The sequence below is a fragment of the Trachinotus anak genome, unplaced genomic scaffold (genome assembly GCF_046630095.1).
Source record: "Trachinotus anak isolate AG129_WGS33_773 ecotype Australia unplaced genomic scaffold, CSIRO_AGI_Tana_v1 ptg000002l, whole genome shotgun sequence".
NCBI lineage: Eukaryota > Metazoa > Chordata > Actinopteri > Carangiformes > Carangidae > Trachinotus > Trachinotus anak.
This window is the reverse complement of record NW_027273853.1, coordinates 24,400,267-24,423,564: the sequence shown is the minus strand read 5'-3', so window position 1 is coordinate 24,423,564 and position 23,298 is coordinate 24,400,267. Positions and strand designations below refer to the sequence as shown.

The 23,298-nt window shown below is 40.5% G+C and overlaps 1 protein-coding gene across 1 annotated transcript in view; it reads left to right on the top strand.

Annotated features, from left to right (window-relative positions):
* Window positions 1-23,091, top strand: part of sf3b3 (splicing factor 3b, subunit 3) — a 32,122-nt gene extending 9,031 nt beyond the window's left edge. Inside the window, exons 14-27 of the mRNA XM_071457501.1 lie at window positions 273-428; window positions 1,003-1,158; window positions 2,216-2,359; window positions 3,393-3,515; window positions 4,089-4,243; window positions 4,781-4,955; window positions 6,032-6,237; window positions 7,231-7,387; window positions 11,545-11,670; window positions 15,542-15,754; window positions 16,052-16,150; window positions 21,016-21,159; window positions 21,376-21,480; window positions 21,639-23,091. Of these exons, the coding sequence (XP_071313602.1) occupies window positions 273-428; window positions 1,003-1,158; window positions 2,216-2,359; window positions 3,393-3,515; window positions 4,089-4,243; window positions 4,781-4,955; window positions 6,032-6,237; window positions 7,231-7,387; window positions 11,545-11,670; window positions 15,542-15,754; window positions 16,052-16,150; window positions 21,016-21,159; window positions 21,376-21,480; window positions 21,639-21,779 (2,100 nt within the window). The 3' untranslated portion in view covers window positions 21,780-23,091. The remainder of the gene's footprint in view (window positions 1-272; window positions 429-1,002; window positions 1,159-2,215; window positions 2,360-3,392; window positions 3,516-4,088; window positions 4,244-4,780; window positions 4,956-6,031; window positions 6,238-7,230; window positions 7,388-11,544; window positions 11,671-15,541; window positions 15,755-16,051; window positions 16,151-21,015; window positions 21,160-21,375; window positions 21,481-21,638) is intronic.
* The last annotated feature ends 207 nt before the right edge of the window (window positions 23,092-23,298 follow it).

Sequence of the window (23,298 nt, the reverse complement as noted above, 5' to 3'; positions counted from 1 at the left end):
GGTTGTTTATTGTTGTTGGTATGTTTCTCTGAGTGTTTTTACATTCGCTTTATATTTTGATATCTTGTGATTGGCACTTCAATCAGCTTACGCTGGGTTTAAATGTGCTTTAGAGATAAACCTTACTGACTAACTTTACTATCTTGAGTCCTTAAGTACAGGAAGTGATGTTAGAATAAGAACATTGTGATCACAACCCAACCTTCTAAACTATTTGTCTGTCTTTCCATCTTTTTCTCTCCTGCTCGTTCCCTCCCTACTTCTCCACACAGGTGTACCCCGACGGCATCCGCCACATCCGAGCAGACAAGCGTGTGAACGAGTGGAAGACCCCTGGTAAAAAAACGATTGTGCGCTGCGCTGTGAACCAGCGGCAGGTGGTTATCGCCCTCACCGGAGGGGAGCTGGTGTACTTTGAGATGGACCCGGTAAGAATGTAGATTTTTTTTTGTTTGCAAATGCATTTTGTATATACTTGAAAGTTTCATATAGTCGGAACGGCCAGGACTATTTGTTTAGATTAAATATTGCTACAGGAAACAGATCAGCTCTTGACTAAACAGTGTTTGCTTAACATTTTAGTAAAATGAAAAATTCTGGTTTTGGGAGGTAAAGAAATTCAAGCAGTTCAAAACTAGTTTGTGTAAATATAGACCACAATGTAGCCTGTTGTGACTTCAGAACGACATTGCGTTTCTGATGCGTACATGCTCAGCACTTCATAGTTTATAGCACAGGTTTTGAGAATGAATCACTATTTTGACAGTGATCAACAGAGTGTTGTTGACTGTCAGGCTCCGCAAAAATCAAACATCATTAACTTGACTAAATTAGTATAATTATTTTTTTTCTGAAGAGAATGTGACAGCCAGACGACTTAAATGTACCTAAACCCAATACTGAAGACTGAAACGAAATCTGTATCAGGTACCATAATGAAGAGGAATGAGATGAGCTGTGTAATAGTTGCTCTCTGCTTCTGGTTCCCTGTCCTTTCTCTAGTCCGGCCAACTGAACGAGTACACAGAGCGGAAAGAGATGTCTGCAGATGTGGTTTGCATGAGCTTGGCTAACGTCCCACCTGGTGAGCAACGCTCAAGATTCCTGGCTGTTGGACTGGTTGACAACACCGTCCGAATCATCTCCCTGGACCCCTCGGTATGAACAGACACAAGTTTTGCAATGAAATAGAGTCTATAGTGTTTGATGAAATTGCAGTTGTTATCAGCTGAGTGAAGCTCTGTTGTCACACTGTTGCTGCAGACTCAACATATCTTGTTAGCTCAGTTTTAAATGCTAAATCAATTTTCATCTGGCATCCCAAGTGTGACTCATGCTGTCAAGGGTGACCAGTGAGGGACCCTTGGGCGTCACAGTATTTATATTTAGGTTCACTGGAGAATTGTGTTTCAGGCTTCAGCCAAAATAACAACATAAAGCAAACCAGACTGCTCTTTATTTGCCTATCAACCGAAACAAATGACCAAACTCAGGAACATTGAAGTCATTAATGGAGCAGCGTTAACTTCACAAGTGCTTGTTTATCTACCATGAGTCACTTTTATTCTTGCTATAAGCCTGATAGTGAGTTTGTGAGGCTGATGAAAAAAAAAAATAGATTAGATAGATAGAAATAGCTGTAGACAGGGTGACGAAAGTAATTGATTTAAGATTACAGAATTATTTGAAAAGTAAAATATACTCAAATTATGCAGTGAAATTATTTTGCTGCAGACCAAGGCTGTCAGTGTCATCCATGAGATTTAATAGGTTCCTTTTAAAATGACAAAGACAGAATAGTGCACTGAGAAACAGAGCAACAAAGCTCCTTTGTGGGTATTAAGTGGTTCTTGAGAGATATGCTGAAGGCTCTGAATGAAGAAAAGCTATGTGCCTGATCATTGAGACAGTGACGTAAATAGTGAGAAATACTGAAATATAGACCAGGCTCCTGATGGATTTTATTTCATTACTTTAATTTATTTTGAGAATATGATGTTGCCCAAGCTGAAAATATAAATTCTGGCTTGAGAGGCACGGCTAACTGCACCTTCTAAGTGAATCAGTGCTGATACATTCACTGATTAGCCTTAATTAACTGAAGCATGTAAACTATTTATTGACATGTTTTTTTGAAGGAAGAGAACCTCTTGTTTATTTGTAGTGTTATGTCTGTTGGGAACCGTCTGTGTGTTGAAATCTTTATCATGTTCAGGACTGCCTCCAGCCGCTGAGTATGCAGGCCCTGCCAGCCCAGCCAGAGAGTCTGTGTATTGTAGAGATGGGAGGGGTTGAGAAACAGGATGAACTTGGAGAAAAGGGAACCATCGGATTCCTCTACCTCAACATAGGACTTCAGGTATTCTTCCTCATTCTCTGACTTGATTCCAGAAATGTTGCTTTACGGTCACACCCCCTATAAGACAGTCATATCTGCAGTATAAGTTATCATTGGTTTATATTAAGTTCATGCTTGAACTCAGAATGACAGATGTTTTCATACTTCATGAATTAATAGTAAAGGCACACAGGTCACATCAGTTTAGAACAGGGGTCTTCAACCGATGGTGACCCAGAGACAGAAGAGGCAACCAGAGGACCACTGCTGTGTGGTGTGAGGGAAGGTTTTTTTTTTCTTAACTGTTAAACTCTTTAGATACTGACTGGTACTTTTCACCAAAACTTGCAAAAAGCCATTTTCATTAGCTAAATCAAGTAGTAACTCTTTCAGATGCTGGTCAGTATAGCTTATAATAGAATAGAATCTGTACATTATGCAGATGTATGTGACTTTAGGGGTGTATTCTAACATTAGCAAAGCACAGTCTACCAAGGATCGAGCAGATGAACACACTTTTAATCCTGAAAGTCACCTCGGCTTTTCTAAATTTGAGATATTTTGATATTCATATTCATGCAAATAGCAATTAATGCATGGAAATGTGATGAATAAATACAAAACAAGCGAATCCTACAGTAAAACTGCATTATGAAATGCATGGTCAAGGACCACCTGCAACGCCTTCACAGACCACCAGGGGGGCGTTGACCACCATTTGAAAACCTCTGTCTTGTGGGTCATCTAGGGAGAACTGGACAGTGTTCTTCAGCTGGAAAAAACTGGATAATGTTCTGTTGTAAAAAATATCTGCAATAATTGATAATGTCTAACCAGTAGTTCAACCAAGAAATTACCCACGATCCTGAGCCCAAGTCTAGTATTAATTATTATTGTGCACTGATGTTAATTGATGTAAAAATGAGGTATTGTCTATTTACATTTATCATTTTTGAGGCTATTTATGACACTTTCTTGTGATATGAATTTTAGTCCATGACATCTAACCTTGTGTGTGTGTGTGTTTGTGTTTGATATCGATACCCTCTCTCAGAATGGTGTGCTGCTCAGGACTGTGTTGGACCCAGTAACCGGTGACCTGTCGGACACAAGAACACGTTACCTGGGGTCACGACCTGTCAAACTCTTCAGAGTCAGGATGCAGGGACAGGAAGCTGTATGTGACTCAGACATTTACTTATAATCAATACTTGGGATGGGAATCACAGAGTAACTCACAATACAATACTATCACAATATGTTGCCCACAATAATGATGGTGTAATGATGCAGAAGTTCTGCAATGCTCAATAAATTACATTGAATTGAATGCAAAAACAAATTTCTCTCTCAAAAAATAATAAAAACAAAAACACACTCAACTTAACAAGCATAATCAACTTATTTTATATAAAACTGGACACATTTCTGCACATTTGCAGACTGATGTCTCTGTCTCATTCATCTTCCAGCGATAACTCAGACTCATATAGCTATATTTAGCGCCATATTGCAGGAGAATGTAATATATTCACATTGATTTTTTGCCGCACTCCTCATTAACACACATGAGACAGACAGTGTACTAATTTAAATTCAAGGTAGGAATCTTAACAGAAAACGTTTATCTGTAAGAACCTGTGGGTGTTTGTAATTTTTGTCATTTAAAAGGCCCAAACAACCATGTGATTAATCATGAATTGAAGATGAATTGAAGTGTAAATAATAATCTCTTTCCTCTTATTGACAGGTTCTGGCAATGTCCAGTCGGTCCTGGCTCAGCTACTCATACCAGTCTCGCTTCCATCTGACCCCTCTGTCATATGAGACTCTGGAGTATGCCTCTGGCTTTGCCTCTGAGCAATGCCCAGAAGGTATAGTGGCCATCTCCACCAACACACTGAGGTAAGGATACACACTATAACAGTCAGACGTGTGGATGTAACTTGGACAGCCTTGTTTTGTTCATTTGAATGGCAGAGTAGTCTGTGGGGGGAGCAGACAGCTGGGAGCCGAACGTTTGGGGTCGAAGTTTATCCAGCTCTGATTTATTGGACTTATTGCATTAAAACAATAAGTTAACTTGTCTGTCCTCTGCTCTGCTGCTTGTGTGTTGCGAGGGGCTAAGACACATAATGAAACAGAAAGCAGAGGAGAGCAGAGAAATTAGACCCTAAATGACAGCAAAATGCAGTTGAGACTGAAATGAACCCAGTGGACATAAATTAGATAAATAACATAAACTTAAAAAGCAAAATATTTAATTAAATTTTTTATTTTTTTGCTTTATTTGGGGTTAGTGTCAGGCAGTTTCAGGGGAAACACTGACCAGAACAGCTCAGTGAAGAACTCTATCCTCAGAGATTTGCTGTGCCCCTCAGTTAAAAGTGATTTGCGACTGTCATTTCCTCCTCCTCATTTCTCTACTTATCTGTCTGGCAGAATCTTGGCTTTGGAGAAGTTAGGAGCTGTCTTCAACCAGGTGGCTTTTCCTCTGCAGTGCACCCCCAGGAAATTTGTAATCCACTCAGAGACCAACAACCTCATTTTGATTGAGACCGACCACAATGCCTACACAGAGTCGACCAAAGCTCAGCGAAAGCAACAGATGGCTGAGGTATGAAGTGCAGTGTCAGTGTGATGATGGTCTATTGATGCTGCAGGCAGAGCTAAGATCAGCCCCAGGTCCCTGATAGTTATACATTCGTTGATCTACCCTGTGTAGGACATCACACTGACCTTGGGCGTGAAAACATGTGTAACAGAGGCAGACACAAATGGCATAATGAGAAACAACTTGGTGTCTCTGACAGGGTGTAATTTCTGGAGTTCTGATGTTTCCTCTAACCCAGAACATTTAGAGTACATAGACCACCCAGGTTGAGCATCTGTTTTGGTGATTGATTGATTGTGTTCAGAGTAGGGTTCAGCAGGCTAAGGGCAGTCGTCGTCGTCGTCCTGCTTCTGTGAACTTGTGCTAAACAAGTTCACAGAAGCAGTGAAGAGGTGAAATGTGTGTTTTGTTTTGTTTTTTGTTTTGTTTTTTTTCATTTATTTTGCATATTTGATTTGATTTGACTGAAGAACAGACCAGTAATGTCGTTTATAGAAATGAAACACACTGCTTTGGAAATAGGAGCTGAATTGTTTCCTTACCTGCATCTGTTTTTCTACTCTCTCCCTGCCCCCAACACCTCCTCTTTCCCAGGCACAACGGGTCGCCTCTGTATAGATCAGGACAACAACTAATGATTATTTTCATTATCGATTATTCTGCCAATTATTTTCTCAATCAATTAATAACTTGTTTAATCTAAGAAAATGTCAAAAAATGGTGTGAGAGTGGATGAGCTTCAAGAATCAAGTGAAATCTCTTGTATATTATGTTGATAAAAACATTAAACATACCTTGTACCGTACCAGTTTATAACTCCATGAGAGTGGAAATCACTGAGCGCCTCTGTGGAGCCCTGAAACCACTCTGTGTGGTAGCAGTGGGCTTTGGTTCACTCAGACATGCCAACCTGAACACATTTCGATATTAAAGTACGCCAGTATGATTTTACACTTTAAAGTACGCAGAAGCTGGTGCAACCTTTGTATTTGACCAATTGTGCAGCTGTTTCAAAATGCCATAGTATCCTTTCAGCCAACCTCTCTCTCTCTTGTTCTTTGTTGCTGGTGCCCCTGCAGGAGATGGTGGAGGCTGCTGGCGAGGATGAAAGAGAACTGGCTGCTGAGATGGCTGCTGCCTTCCTCAATGAGAATCTCCCAGAAGCCATCTTTGGCGCACCTAAAGCTGGAGCCGGGCAGTGGGCCTCACTTGTGCGGCTGGTCAACCCCATTCAGGGCTCAACATTGGACCAGGTGCAACTGGAACAGAATGAGGCTGCATTCAGGTGAGCAAGATCCAGCTGAAGTAGAAAAATAGTTAGTTTCTTAGTTTATTTCATTTGAGGAATGGATGAATGGAAGAAAGAGGAAACAAGGTTCAGTGCCGTAGTGTGTCGAGAATTTACTCTTGAGATGAAGCAGAACATTCATCACAATGAAGGGAGGGGTTGCTTATAAAAGGAGGTAGTGAAGCTTAAAAAGGAAGAAAATTGATTGAAGACAGTGGAACAATGAGTAGAGGTCAGAAAGGGCCGAAGGTAAACAATGCTTCAACATAACAAGTCGAACTCTAGACTATTCAAGGTATGAAACACAAGGACAGGATGCTGAAAACAAGCTCTTCATGACACTGTGGAATAGCTTTGAATTTTAAGCGGTGCATGGGTGGGGCAGAGTTTGTTACCCCTTTCACTTTGATTGACAGTCAGCCCCCAGAACTCCTGGAATTCCATAGATTCTTACCAGGTGGTTTCTTGACTAAGTGAATTTACCCAGAAGGCTACCAAAACTCAACAGAGGATCTTTTACATTTGCATGTTCCATTTATTAGCAAAATGCAAGGACACCATGGGGAGCATGAATAAACATCACTATCCGAGATGATTTTAGAAGGTTTTTTTAATTTTTATTTTAATTTTTTTCACTTTGAGAGATGAATGTTCTGAGGGCCTAGGCTGCATAGATTTGTATGTTTTTGACAGTGAATATTTTTAAACAAACGAAAAAGATTCAATGGCCAGTTTTTTTAATTTAATGATACTAGAAGAAGTATTGCAGTCCCTTTGTGTTTTATGCATAATTAGTGAGCAGGTAACTTGCATGCATGTTATAGTTGTATATAATTTTGCTGATGCCTTAGGAAATGTTGCTGTAGTTTTATTTCTGTCTCGGTAATCTTCTATCGTTTCTTATTAATCCTCTGTTGTTTTTTTTAATTCTTTGCCACTAAAAATCACGTGTGACTCCTCCTTTTCTCATGTGTTTTTTTTTTTTTTCAGTGTTGCAGTGTGTCGTTTCACCAACACAGGAGACGATTGGTATGTTCTGGTTGGTGTTGCCAGAGACATGATTCTCAACCCCAGATCAGTGGCCGGCGGCTTTATCTACACCTACAGGCTGAGTGGTGGAGGGGAGAAGCTGGAGTTTGTGCATAAGGTGGGCTTGACTGATACTTAACTGATCTTAGATGAAATTATTCCTTCCTTCCTCCCTCATTTAGTGTGCTGGTGGGAAAATAATTTTTTGCTGCATTTTTTTTTTTTTTTCTTTTCCCTTTGGATATTTATTTTTACACGCAATACACTTAAAGGAACTGGATTACAACTTACTCATTAACATTGAACAGGCAACAGAAAAAATAAAACTGTAAAATTAATTGACTGCAGATGGTGCAAGTGAAAAAAATTGCAGCTGTTCTTTCTTTGTCTGTAGGTGGCAAACCTTGTTTACAGATTTTGTAGGTCTAAACTGTGGATGCTATTACTTATCTGCTGGAATTGCAGATCCAGAGGCTGTAGATCTGCAGCTAGGTGATTTTGGCCAAGCTTGGTAAAAATGAGTTAGTTGTGTGACTATAGCCAGACTAAGCAAAATAGAGCACAGTGTGAAGGAGTGAAAAAGGAATGTGGCCAATGTGACCCTGTTGTCAGACACTTTTAAATGCATTTGTCTTGGAGGAAGAGGATCATATCACATTACCATTTAATTTAAGGCAGAGGAGCTAATTCTCCAGAGAAACTGTGTTCTGTTATTGAAATGCATATTAGTAGGTCACAGTTTAAGGTGGGTGCTAAGAATGCACCTTGCAGGACAGCCCTGAGTAAAGTTTAAATGACAACAAACACAGATGTCACTGCCCCCGATGCCATGCACCTCACCCACGGGCAATTCCCCGGGAAACTCGAGCTGGGTGGAGGCCATCAGGGTGGGTCAGCCCACATGCAATTGTTACCTGATGTGGATTAACAGGGGAATTGAGTCATAAGTGTTTTGTAGCATAGTATTGCCAGCCACTGCTTTTCCCATTGGAGGAATTTCCCATCTACTTAAATAGATGTGATACTGAGTCTGTGTGGTCTGAAAACACATTTTTTAGTCATACGTACATATGGATACCCAGATAGAGCACAGATTAGGCATACTTGAGTGCACAACGTGATGACGTCATGTACAGACCACAGACACGGTGATGGGCACACACAGGTTAATATGCATTGTGTGCATATGAATGGATGCTGGTGGTGTCTGAATCATCAAGGTTAAATATCCCCCATCGTGTGTGTGGTTCATCAACTAAACAATTAAATGTTGCTACCCTCGCTAGTTGGTGCCAGAAACACTGGCACCGGTTAAACAAATGATTAATTATTTTAATAATTTGCAGCACCGTGTAAATCTTACAAATAAGATGTTATGCAGCCGCCTGCCACTAGTTGGAGCTGCAGCCCTGGCAGACAAGGAAAGTGGAACACATCATCTAGTATGACCAGCTCAGTTATGCAGTATTTCTGATTTAGAAAATGAAAATATGGTTGTATGTAGGCTGTGTTAGGATGAACTGCCGTATAGCCACTCCACTGGAGCAATGTGCTACATTCAGCACAGGCATGTGGACGTTTACGTGCACATGCCTGTGCTGAACACCGGGTTAGCTGGGCTAACGTTAGCCACACTAGGCAAACCAATATGGCATGCAGTGTTTTCCATTAATTACCTACACTGTGGCGACCGGCCATTGTAAATTGTCCGACCACGCTCCTGCAAACACATCGACAGCGGCTCATGTGTCATAGTTGGTCTAGTTCTCCCAGCCATAGACTGTATATAAATATGGACGTAGACCCCAGGTCTAAAAAGTGAAGCCATTGCAGAAGTGCCTTTAACCTGCACTCTATCTAATGACCATCCATTGGTTGCAATAAAAAGTCAGATTGGATAGAAGTCTATGGTAAAATGACCCTACTTTTCACATGATTTATTACCACAGTAAACATTTTCTTAATGAGTTTAGGATCTCAGTCACTGGTTTCAAGTCTTCTTCAATACAAGATGGTGTTCAGGTCAGACCCACCCACAGCTCCACCTTCTCATCCAAATATGGTTTCTTTGGGTTTAAAAAAAAAACCAAGATGGTGACGGCTACTTGAGGCTTCAGAATGGCAGTTCACAAATAAGTGATGTCATGTTGGGTTGCCGCTTGGGCCCAACTCCACATACAAGGTCCCATTACTGCACACATTGAATTGCACTTTACAGGTTAATTATTTCCCGAGTTGAACTTTCAGGGGGCTAGACCATAAAAAAGGTCACTCAAGAAATTGTCCCAAAAAACCAAACAGCAGTGGACTGAATTGCAGAAAGCTGAAATATTTGTCCAATCACCCAACCCTCATGAGACTCTAGCTCTTCCTTTAACACTGCTGCTGACATCAAAGGCCTTCTCTTGTTTCATTTTCTGTCTGCTCTGTCTGCACCACCCGTGCTTGTTATAGGGTGACTGTTTTGATAATTTCAAGTGGCACTGCGCTTACTGATGGTCCAGCTGTAGTTAATCTGTGAAACAAAGCCTGCTCATACCTTCTCTGTGATAACTCATTTTAAATTTTAGTGTATTGATCTCACAGCACAGCCGCTGTCGTTGACCTGCATCTTTGTGCATTTCATCATGAAATAATGATTTTATTTCCAGGCACAACAGCTTAGAAATGAGAATAACTCCAGTGCATTCAGAAAGTATTCAGACGCCTTCCCTTTTTCATATGATGTTACAGCCTTATGCTAAGATAATAAGAAATGCCTCATCTGTCCACACTCAATATCCCATAATGACACAGTGAAAACAGATTTTCTTGCAAATTTATTTGAAAGATAAAGCTAAAATATCACGTTAACATACACATTCAGATCCTTTGCTACAAAACATCTTTAAGTTATTTGAGATGTCAACAAAAATGGAAGTTGTTGCCCTTGTGCATCTGCATGAATCAACAAAATCTTAAATTAAATTTTTGCAGGCTGGAAGAATGTCGTCTTCATGGTTGAATCAAATTGTGAACTTTGAACAGTTTCATTCTAAGTGCTTATGTAAGGGGACAACTCCTTGAGAGGTTAATAGCAGTCCATGAAACTGTCAGCCAAGCATGGCGTGAGATGCAAAGGAAATGCATCGAAGCAATGACAGGTCTGTTGAAGGCCGTAAAGGGAGAGAGTGCTGATGTGAACGGCTTTCCTCACTCACTTCAAAAGGAAAGTGTCAGGAAAATGGCAAAATATACTGTAACATCACAAGACACTTTGTGATTCTGCAGGAAATGAAATCATTCAGATTGTCAAATTGTGTTGTAGTTGTGATCAAGGCACATCTTAGACAAGTTTTGAAAATGTTTGACTTGTGACCAGTGTAATCTTGTTTGAGAAATGTAATTTACGAAAATATTTCCTGTTTTTTGATCGTGTAGTTTCTTTTAGAACCTCTGTATTCTAAAAGTATAATAAGTACTGCATCTGTTGAAATCTATGATTATTCTAAAGTCTTAATATCCAACCTTCTTATAGGTCTACAGTCAAAATTCACTTGGCAGTTCCATTTTCTCTGAACTTTTATTTCAATGGCAGGATCACAGAAAAAGAGATACCTCAGAATAATCTGATTGGAAGATTTGAGGTCATCAGCATGGTTTCCCATCACAAGATTTGCTAAAGTTATTATCTTTTGTGGGAGCCATTGAAGGACACACTGTTAGTTTACTTTTTTAAATAAAAGTTAGATGCAAGTTTTTATCATTGCATCAGCATTGCATATTCACTATCTATATGTTACTTTAAACTTGCATTACACAATGGACAGGGCCCCATGCACAATGCAGGGAAGTAGACAGCAGCACAAAAATGAGCAGTTTTTCCCCAATGTGCATTACGTAATCATGAGCACAGCTGCTGAAATTTTACACGGGTCATTAATATTCATGACAAAATGTAACCCAGCAACTGTACATGACAAAGTGATAGTTAAAAACAGCACTGCAGCTAACGGAAATCCTCAGAGACACTGATGAGTATATAAAATCCTACTACAAAGAGCTTTGGCCACTTTCACATCTCGGTTACAACCCAGGGAGGATCTAAAGCTTATGTCCAAACCTGTCCTTAGTGGGACATTGGACCCTTCTTCAAAAAGGAGCTGTTGTGCTTCTTAAGAGCTTGAGCTGTTTCTGTTCAGAAAAACCTGCATCTAAACCTCAATTCCCCTAAAACCTGCTGTAACACAATCTGGTTATCTGTCTCTTATTAATTGTCTGTGTTTTGATCGGCAGACCCCGGTAGAGGATGTGCCTTTGGCCATTGCTCCATTCCAGGGACGAATCCTGGTGGGAGTTGGGAAACTGCTGAGAATCTATGACTTGGGCAAAAAGAAGCTGCTTCGCAAATGTGAAAATAAGGTAAGGCAATACAGAGCTGCTAAAAAGGTTGAGTTGTTTTGTTGTGTGAACAGTCATGTGCCTGTGTTTTATCTCTTATGGTTTTTTAGCTATAATTGAGGGACAATAGTCCAAAGTAAACAATACACATGTAGTAATCGCTGGTTGCTAATAATTCTGTCAACAAATTTCATACTTCAAGATCATGTTTTTTGCTTTTTTTATTTATATTTTCAAATTCAAACAAACCTGTAGATCTGCTGTTAGGAAAGGACTGTAGTTGGCATTCACCTACATCAGCTCCACCCACACTAACACTGACAAATTCAGAAATGCGGCTTTTTCACTGTCTTCCATGTAAACTCCACCTCCAAAGGGCAATTTTTCACAGAAGCTCATCAAAGAGGTTAAAAGTGGACTGGAGCCTTTGAAAAAATGCTGACGTAGGACTGTCAGTTTTTAGAAACACTCGTCATCTTTCACATGACCCCCGACTAATTGATTAGCCAGGGAAATCATTCATATCCTGCATCATAATAAGCTTAGTGTTAGTCTGCCTTGTAAATTGAGTACTGACACGGCAGCTGCCACAGAAACACTCTTTAATGCAAGTAATGGTGTGAGTTATGCATGTATGCAATTAAACATAGTCACTGTCATCCATATAAGTCATACAATGTAAGATAAGAGTAAGCTAATAATTACAGACCATGTAGCCCAGTTGGGCAATCTTTTTCTGTCATCTTTCAGCCCTAATTCAATAAATGCTACTTCCAGTTTTAAAATAGGTCATTGTAGAAATAAATTAACATGCATAGTAGCATCCAGACAAGCTGGCTTCAGGTATTTACATGGTCTATAATAGTCTGACTCCTGTTAAACTCTAAGCTGACTTGCCAGATGGTTTGTTACAGAGAACCATCTGGGAAGGCTTCATGGAAAGTGGAAAAGGGCAGGCACATTCAAAAAGTACTTGGCAGGTGATCGGGTGAACCATCTATCTATCACAGGCTAGCATCTGCATCTTCCTTCCCATTTCTTTCACTACCAACAGAGCCAGTTGATAAATCAAACTCCAACTGAAGCCAGGCAGGAAAAGAGTGAAAGCATCTTTTCCATTAAGAAAAGCCTTAAGTGTCATCCTTTGCTCTTCTTTCAGTGAAGAAATACTCTCCAGCTCTGATGTAAGCGATGCTATAGCAGCATCTCCGCTAAACTAGGAGGCTATTGCAGCTGCCAGTAGTTCCTCCTTCCTAGGACACCGATTGGTCTGAACCACTGTGGTTCGGCCACAAGTGAATAGCTTGGAGCCTGCAAGGTGGATTCTGACATAGTGATACGTTTGCTCTTGGGTCAAAATTTACCTATATCCACCAAATATTTCTTGTAATGACTTGTGGTAAAAGAAACATGAGCGCAGGTAAATACAGTTTGTAAGAGTAATGCTGTATTATCTTCACTGTTAAACTAAATGAACCACTGAACCAGTGTCTGTAGGTAATTTAACCTTGTTTGCTTGTAAGTAAGCAAATTTGTCAGTGTCAATAGAAATGAAGGTCTGTGAGGACAAAGATGCTGTTTCTTTATCTGACAGTGCATGACAGGACCAGTTTAAACAAGTTCAGTGTTAAATTCAATAAGGACAAATTCTCCTGCTCTTCCACCTCCTCCTTTCTAGATCAAATGTAATTGTGAAGGACATCAACATTAAATTAGGCAGGAGCATTAAGCTTTTAAGGATAGCATTTATTGTCTGTCAAAGAACTTTCTTTTACAAAGAATAAACAACATTTGTTCAAGTATAAATGGGATAAAGTTGCTGGTGTGAACAAGGTCATCCTCATGTCTATAAAGGTGTCTCCCTTTTTTTTATACACTTTGTCAGTTGCCTGTATAGAGTCAAGACTGTGTTTGGACAGTTACACATTTTTTACCTTCAGGCTCTATGCTTAAGCACATTGAATTAAAAAAAAAAAAGTAATGGATATTATATTTAATTGCTTAGTATCAGCTTCAATTTGAGCAGGTTCACTTCAGTACAGTAAGAACTGTGTGGGAGATAAAACTGTTTTATCACATAGTGCCTAAAGTTTAAGACTTCCAAAGTAATTGGATACTTGGCTACTGAATGTTTCTTGGACAGCTGTCATTTCAAATGTAGTTCAGACTTAAAAGAGCTCACACGTGGCTCAGACTTGATTGACAGTTGAGAGTCGCCATTTAGATCGAGGCAGAGTTGTCTGTCAATATGAAGAGTAAAGAGGTGGCCATGCAAGAAAAGAAGATAATGGGACTCAGAAAAAGCTTAAAAACTATCAGAGAGATCAACAAGATCAACAGCTGGGTTTGTTGTAAATAAAGCAGGTGAGCACTGGTCTGTCTGGTGCATGAGCAGAAAATCATTTTCATGGTGAAGAAAAACCCCTGAATGACAGCACAGCAGCTCAGTAATGCTGTCCGGGTGTAGGTGTACATGTTTCCTTGTCACTGACGAAGAGATGACTTCATGACCACAGATGGATTCGTCTTAAAAAGCAAACCTGGTGCTGGTGACTTCACTGCTGATGAAAGCAACAGGGTTAATGCAGAGGTAAACAGGAGTGTCCTGCAAGCTCAGATTCAAATGCATCAAAACTCACTGGACGACCATACCAGATGTAAAGCCAGAACAAACACAGGTGGAATTTCCTTGACTGGCTGCGTCAGTCATTTGATCTCAGTCTGTCCGAGCTGCGTTCCACTTGCCAAAGACCAGACTAAAGAAAGAAAGATTCCACAACAAGCAAGAGCTGAGGCTGGCAGCAGTGAAGACCTGGGAGAGCATCACCAGGGAGGATATGAAGCATCTGGTGATGTCTATGGGTAGAAGAGTTCAGGCTGCGAAGAGTTTTCCACAAAATATTAAACATGATTTAGTTTGACTTCATGTGTGTTCATGTATTTAATATACTTTTAAAGCCCTGAACTTTGAGCATGATGTGATAAAAAGGGTTATATCTCTAACATAGATATTTCTATATTCATATAAACCCACTGAAATTGAGGCTGAGACATGGCACTTTAATATTGTGTACATGATTTTATTCTAAAACTGAATGTCCTGAAACACAGAGCCTGAACAACAAAAAATGTGTGCCCAAGCACTTGAGGTAGGTGTACTTGTACTTTCTACATAGTAAGGACCAAAGAAAGTTTTTTACTAACAGAGTGAGGACATTTTGGGAAAGTGAGGATATTTTGGCCGGTCCTCACTTTTTGAGACACCTTCAAATCACATGTTGAGGGTTAAGACTTGGTTTTAGAGTTATGGTTAGAATTAGGTTAAGGTTAGGGTTTGAGTTAGGGTTAGGAACTCAGTTGTGATGGTTAGGGTAAGGGGCTAGGGAATGCATTAGTGTGTGTGTGTGTGAAAATGTGCTGTTAAACATGCTTGATGTTTAAATCGCTGGTTTTATAGTCTGTTAATAGGCTTTGAGGCTTTGTGAAAATTTTATTAGGTAGGAAAAACACTCACTCATGTTTGTGAGTACTTCATGGAGCGCATAAAACAGCTGCTGTTTAACATGACGACTGCACAAAGTGTATTCAAAGGCCCAGTTGCTGCCCAGTCGGTGTACAGCGCTGTGTCTGCCTGTTCTATTGCAGACTAATACATGATTAAGGACCACATAAACACACATAAGTATATGTGCCGCAGCTGGAACACAGATCATGTGTCACTGTTGGGCATCGGACACCAGCTCAGTGTTGTATTTGTAATGGTTCTTTACCACCCAGAGCGTTTGGCTCCTCCTTTTATTGATTCTATCCTTCCATGTGTGACTTAGTCTGCATGTGAAGTATCTCTCATCAGCTTTCTTATGTGTACTTCATGTGTTCCTCTCCTCTCTAGCACGTACCCAACCTGGTGACTGGCATCCATACCATCGGCCAGCGCGTCATTGTGACCGACGTCCAGGAGAGTCTGTTCTGGGTTCGTTACCGACGTAACGAGAACCAGCTCATCATCTTTGCTGACGACACGTATCCCCGCTGGGTGACGACGGCCTGTCTGCTCGACTATGACACCATGGCCTCCGCCGACAAGTTTGGGAACATCAGCATCGTAAGTACAGGGATGAGGATTGTTGCGTGTGTTTGCGTTTGGTAGAATAATTTAGAAACACCATCTTTAATTGAGAAGCAGAACACTCTGAGAAACTGAGCATTCAGTGTATAATGGCAGCAGAAGAAGTCACGATTGTCTTTTTTGCAAAAAACATTGAAAACATCAACCCCAACCTGAACAAAAAATGTAGGATGTTTGCCTTGTGTGACTGTCTTACATCACTTTTCTGAAATGTTTATGGGACTGACAAGACAAAAGGAAGCATCTCCTCATTTTTATGTTTGATTTACCCAGGTGCGTCTCCCCCCCAACACCAGTGATGACGTGGATGAAGACCCCACAGGGAACAAAGCTTTATGGGACAGAGGCCTCCTTAATGGAGCATCACAGAAGGTAAAACTCAACATACCATTATTCTTGTACAGGGTTTGGAAGGTTTGCTCTCATGTTACCATCACATTTATCATATTTTTGTGTATGAAATCTCTGGCTTGTTCTGTAGATACAGGTGTGTATCCTGAATGAAATGCAAATGAAGGTTTAGCTCACTGTTTCACTTGTCATGCCGGTGGGTGTAGTTACAGGATCTTTAACTCTGCACCAAAACCAGTGAAGCATCATACTAGGCCAAAAGTGTCTTTATCACACAGCTGAACTTTAATGTGTGCATTGTTTCGAGTCTATGGAGTCTTTTCCTCAGCATTTGTGCGTTCACTTTGTGCACACTTTCTTGTGTTGTAGGTTTTAGGTTAAGTTAATGAAGTTGACATTTTTGCCTGTTATAGTATGTCGCTGCTACACACAGTCACCTGTTAGTGATAAATCCATTATGACACAATGAAAACATGTCTTTTAAGAGACTTAGATAATTTATTAAAAATCTAAAACTCTTTGTACCCTGTGACCCGGATTCGGGTCATTGCTAAAGGTTAACTGCTTCCCCAGTCTCAGGTTGCAAACACTGTGGTGCATTATTTTATTTTATTTTTTGGATGCATTCATCATTCCCTTAAATGTGACTAGTCTCCCTGTCCCTGCTGCTGAGAAGTGCCCTCATAGGCTAATGCTGCCGTCACCCTGTTTTCATGTAGGGGTGGTATTAGCCAAGCAGTGCCTTGGGTTAGCCTGACCTAGTGCTTGGAGTTCTGCTCAGATACTGTCTTTTGTCTTCCTTTTTTGTCTCATTGGATCACACAGTCTCTGTCTAAATGCTCTGAGTCCTATAAATGCTGCTTGGCAAACTTGGCAGAGCAGGCTTTCACAGGCCTTTTACTCAAAGTGGCCTCTCTCTAAGCCTGATTGATGAAGTGCTGCTGAGAATGTTGTCTTTCCCAAGGTTCTCCCATCTCAGTGAAGGAATTTCTCCTGCATGCTCTACCCAGGTGTCAACCCTTGCCTAAATTATGTCCAGTGGGTTAGAACATGTCTCTCATGGACAACTACCATTTGTGTGCTACATTCATGAAAGGGCAACAAGTTCATATGAGAAAAAGACTTATGTCTGATCAGTTCAGTTTGCTTCTGCATCTTTTTGCGATTGTAGAGCGATGGCAATTTGATCTATTTTAATATTAAATCTACAAGACAAAGTGTGCAAAAAGTGAGAAACTGAGTACTCTCTGAAGCCACTGTATTTAGAGTGGCTTCAGACAGAGGCGTTTTAGACAGAAACACCGTGTAGAGCTCAGGTCTGGAACGTTAAACAGACCGATCTCCGGCAAAAATGTCAGTCCCTGTGCAGGACTCTGGTCTGATACACTAATCTGCCTCCTCCATTGCTCAGACCTCCAACCGCCGACACACACAGACACAACACACACGCGTCACACAAACAGCACAACCCCGTCAACCACAAGTTTAACCTACTCACAAATTCTACACAACTCGCACACACAGCATCACTCATCCCATATTTAAAATCTGGTCAAAAACTGTTTAGGTAGCAGATATAGTGGGAAAGTCCCTCCAATTTAGACATTATGACTTGGTCCCAGTTGTCTTTGTGACACAGTGTTTGTCCGCACACTGATAGACAATTTTGTTTGAATGTGGAAATGTACTGTGTCTGTTTATAGATGTGGTGTGGATGTCTGTATTTCTCCTTATCCAGAATTTTGTGCATTTTGTGTGTGTGTGTGTGTGTGTGTGTGTGTGTGTGTGTGTGTGCGCGTGCGTGTGCGTGCGTGCGTGCGTGTGCGCGCTCGGCGCACACATGCACGTTCACATCTGGCTGCTTTAACTTAATTACCCATACATGGCTTGGCTGAATGATGTCTTACATTAAATTAGATGCATTCCACTTTTATTTGATTAATGTATCTCAAAAGATCAAGGTCAAGGAGGTACAGCTGTCTGTCGGGCAAAATGAAAGGACCGACTGTCCCAATCCCAAATGTCACACAGTGTGAGGATTATTTCTGTCGGGTTGTTTCTAATTGTCTCTCATAATTTTATTCACTATAGGAATTTCATTGGCATGTCCAAGTTTTACACTTTAATTGTCAAAACATGTACAACTGTAGTAATAATAAAAAAAAAAAAAATCAAATAAAAAGTTGTACAGTTCAGGTCAAACATTGACATAAAGGGCAGAATTTGCATTTAAATTCAATTTTAATCAGAGCAATCATATGACTGAATGAAGAGAACTTCTTTTTCACAGAAATATTCACTAGTATGGTGTCTCTTATAAGTTTAACGCATGTTATCAGCTGTTGGCTCGTACTTATAGTCAGCCCACTTAACATTACAATATTACAGTCTTCTCTGTGTTAAATTCCTCAGCTTCTTCTCTGCAGGAGGAGGAGAAGGTTGTGACCAAATATCTGTTTTGGTGGTCTTTGGTCATGTGCCCTCCAGGCTTAAGTGTTTGAACAGGACCTGGGGAGACCTCCACTTCCCCAGGGCCACATTCATCTGACTAGATTTCCTTTCCTCAGCTCCTCAATACTCAAGAAACAAGTAATGTGTGAATTTTTGTGTAAAACTGAGAGCCTTGTGTGATATTTCAGTTGTGTTGGAATTCCCCACAACAGCATGTGAACAGAATATGCCTCATGTATTTTCAACACGATGACAAGCGGCTGCAGTTTGTGATGAGATGAGACAACGCATCATCTTCATTCGGGGGGAATAAAAACATTAGGGCAGTTTCAGTCATGAACCACACCAGAGCAGATGTTTCACTGTGGCCAGTGAATCAGGAAAGGGTTTGTTCTGTTATTGATTTTTCTGAAATGGATAAATCTCCACACAGCAGTACAATCCAGCTGATTGCTAATAAAACACAGGCAGAAAAAAAGAATCAAAGATGAAGAAAGGGTTTTGCTGCAAAGCAAAAAAAGCTTTTGATCAACTTGAAACTTGGTATTAATTTAAACATTTTCTTAGTGGAAGAAAAAAAAGCATTGTGTTTTGCCCATTCCTCATCTGGCTCACTTGTCAGTTAGGAAAACACATCACATCTGTGATGTAAAATCAAACTCCACGTAATTATCCCCAGTCAAACACACTTTCAATCACAGCGGAATTTCAGTGACATCTCCCTCGTATTTAGCCATCTGAACAGCATGGCTCGATGGATATCCATGTCTGATGCTCTGACTGCCACTTTGGTCCAGACTGAAATAATTCAACAACTGTCAGATGGATTGGCACCAAATTTTGACATTGATAGTCATCTGAGGATGAATCCTTCTGACTTTGGAGATCCCCTGACTTTTCCTGTAGCGCCACCGTGTGATTGACGATTTTAAGTGAAGTGTCTTTCATCAGTTTGATGAATTGCCACGAAATTTGAGCTTAAATTCATGACCCCCTCAGGGTGAACCACAGTAACCTCTGTGATCATCTGACTTTTCATCAGGTCAAAGTTTTGTTTTTGTCCAATACTGTAGTTCATGCTAAATAAGCAGAAAATGAATGATCTATCCATCAACTTAAGTTTAGTGTTTCTTGCCAATTAGTAATAGATAGCATGCCAAGATGCTATACCACAGTAGTGACCCTGGTAAACATATTTGCTAAACATCAGCACATTACAGCCTCATTAAGCTGCTAACACAGCTGTAGACTGTCTTGTTTCAATCAGGCGCTTCAGACAGTAGATCTGAAGGATGCACATCCTGATTCTTCAAAATCGTTGAAGCGAGTTTCGCATTGATATATGAAATCTTCAGGTTTGATCCTGATGCCTTGGGCGTTAAAAAGTGTGTCGAAGTTCTCCTGAGGGAAAGAAGGACAGAAGTGAGTGAATGGCCACAGCAATTTAAAACATAGATGGCTTCGTCCTCTGTTGGTGTTTTGGGGTTTACATTCATTATTGAGAGGGGGTCTCTTTTACCCCCTGTCAGGAGTCTCATTCAGACCTGTTGTTTCCCATCAGAGGGAAGCTGTGGTCTGTGCATCCCTGGCTCAGCTGTGTCTGGGTCACAGAAGGAATTTTATCTAACCCTAGCTTGTGCTTTTTTTGGTCTCATGGCGTCAGTGTCATGTATGTCCTATGTACAGCTCACTCAGACCAATACTGAGGGTTAAATGCACTTAAATGCTGCCTTTGTCTTCAAGGTACATCCTGATTGATACCTCCAATTACTGCAAAAGCAGCTTTTTTGATGGTTATTGGATTAGATCTAGATTCAGATCAATTTCCTCTAAGTAGAGGATGACAGTGTGTGACTCCTTTCTGACCTTGGCACAGAGTCCACTGTTCATGTTCTTTTTATACATGCAGCTGTCGGTAGGGACCAGAAATGGCTTTAAGTGAAATATTTGACGCCTGTAATTGTATGATGTGATTTCCCATATCTTAACTGATCTCTTTGTAATGTTCCATTGAAATGACTGTAGACAGACGGAACTTGGGGGCCCGGAATGTGTGTACAGTATGAAATTAATAAGTGGCTGTATGTGCACAGTTTAAACTCAATATATATATAGCCATATATGAGCAGCCCAGTGGAGTCATGTTTTAATTTCAGTTCAGATCCTGTCCTACTCCACACCCTCTGGTTTCATCTCACTCATGCTTAGTACATTTAAACCTAAAGTCCTCCATGAGAAAATAATATCTAGGTGATTAATGGGTTTTACGTGTTTTTAAAGTTTTATTTCTTATGTAAAAATACAGTTCAGGTCACACCAATTTTGTTTGGAGTCACGTCAGGTAGTGAAGCGCCTCGAGGGTTCACAGGGTGGTCAATCTTACTTAACAACAAAAACACATGACTGTTTTTTCTCCTTCCTCTGTCTCTCTTCAGGCCGAGATCATAGTAAACTACCACGTAGGAGAAACAGTGTTATCCCTTCAGAAAACCACTCTGATCCCTGGAGGTTCAGAGTCCTTGGTTTACACCACGCTGTCCGGAGGTATCGGCATCCTGGTCCCATTCACTTCACATGAGGTAAAACACACACACTAGTATAGTAGTATAGATGAATTTCTTATGCATTCACACACCAAGTTGTAAGATGCTAAAGCATCACGATCATCAAGATTCCATTGCTCACATAGCAAATAATTTTTTTGTTCTTTTTGTTTACATTTTTTATTGGCTTTATTTCATTATTCTTACCCTAACTTTTTATTATTTCTTTATTAATTCTTTCTTTTTCTCCAGGATCATGACTTCTTCCAGCATTTAGAGATGCATATGCGCTCTGAGTTCCCTCCACTGTGCGGTAGAGATCATCTCAGCTTCAGATCCTACTACTTCCCAGTTAAGGTTGGTATCTGTTGGTATTGTTTTTTTTGGAAAGACCTCATGTGATCTGATCTGTTCATCACAACTGTCTCTTTTCAAAATATGCATTTGAGCATAATGAACCATAAGAAACAAAATATGGTCTGAGTCATTTTTGTCTCCTCTGTTGCTTTCTCTAGAATGTGATTGATGGAGATCTCTGCGAGCAGTTTAACAGTATGGACCCTCACAAGCAGAAGAGTGTGGCAGAAGAGCTGGACAGAACGCCACCAGAGGTGTCGAAGAAACTCGAGGATATTCGCACTCGCTATGCCTTCTAATCGTACACACAGCCTCACCTTCGGCCGGAAGGGATGGACAACTACACCTTTTATAAGACTAGTACACCTGCTGCTGTGCCACAGTGTGCCCCCTTAAGGACACAAATTGATGGAGACTTATGAATTACCATAGGGCTCACACACAACTTATAGTAAAAAATGTCACATGCTTTTATTTCCCACACATTGCTCGATTATGAGGCAAGTTGCAAGTGAAATGCATCTTTTCCTTGTCAACACAAATAGTTACATTTAAAAACTTAAAGTGCGTGAACAGTCACCCACACAGTGGTGTGAAGAGTCATCCTGTCATTCCCCCATATACATACTCACGAACTCAATTACTGAGAATTACGTCAGTTTTTCCACAATTCCCCTGTGCTGGCGTCAGCTCAGACTATACACATACAGCTACACAGAAATAACATTACAGGGAAACATGACAGGAAGTCTTGGTCATTAGCGCTCTTAACATTGTGAGACTGTGGTGTCATGATTGCCTCCATTCACACGTACAGCCGTGTGAACAGCCTTCACACACACACACACAGATGTGTGAATAGAAATCACACGGTTGCATGAGCAGCTTTTGTCGTGTCATCTGCACATTTTGAGCGCACACATACTGAGCCAAAATCATTTCTCAGCATCTGTGAGCAAGTGAATTCATTTTTATTTAAAGGTGTTTTAACTCATGGCAAGTATAAAAGTCCAGTTTTTCCCTAATGGTCACAATGTGTAGAGATTGGATTCAACACCCTTGAAAGCAGAAAATATTTTTAGTGTCTGTAACAGGTTATTTAGCGAGAAGGTGATTATCATTTTATGTCCTCAATCTTTGATTTCAGGAAAACATGTTTTTTGTATGGTGTGATTATTTTAATGTGTACTGATTGGAATGATCTGTTATGATGTATTTACCATAGTCCCAGATGGTATTAGTAGATCTTTCTTAGCCCCTGGGTCTACCTGTCTTTAGTTGATAACATTGGCCCCAGGCTCATCAAAGCACATTGCTCCCTCGCAGATGGGAACCAACCAGAAGCCGACCTTTAACCAAGTCCATGCCTCAGGCCATGGAGGAAGTGTTGCCATGCTGTGGCATTAGACAACGGGTGAACTCAGACTAAATAAGTGGGTGGAAGAATCCTGAAGGTTTGCACTGGGTGTTTTTCTTCTCAGTCCTGTAAATTCCCAACCTCAGCCACAGGCACAGACATAGCATTCCACGGTAGTCACTGAATTTAGGGGTTTGTGGGACAGGGGCAGTGGTCTGTTTTGTAAATAAAGATGTTTTTTTTGTACTTTATAATCCCATGAGTTTGTGTATCATTTCATGCCAATATGTGTGTGGAGTACCACACTCAGCCAAAGGCTTCATGACTACATTTGTCTCAGTCACATTAGACACATTAGAGCTCCCAATATTAAGTTTTGTGAGTTTGTTTTCACACGTGTCATGGCTGAAGATAAGAAAAACAGTTTTTCTATTAAAATGGTGAGGTGAGCCAGTCAAGTT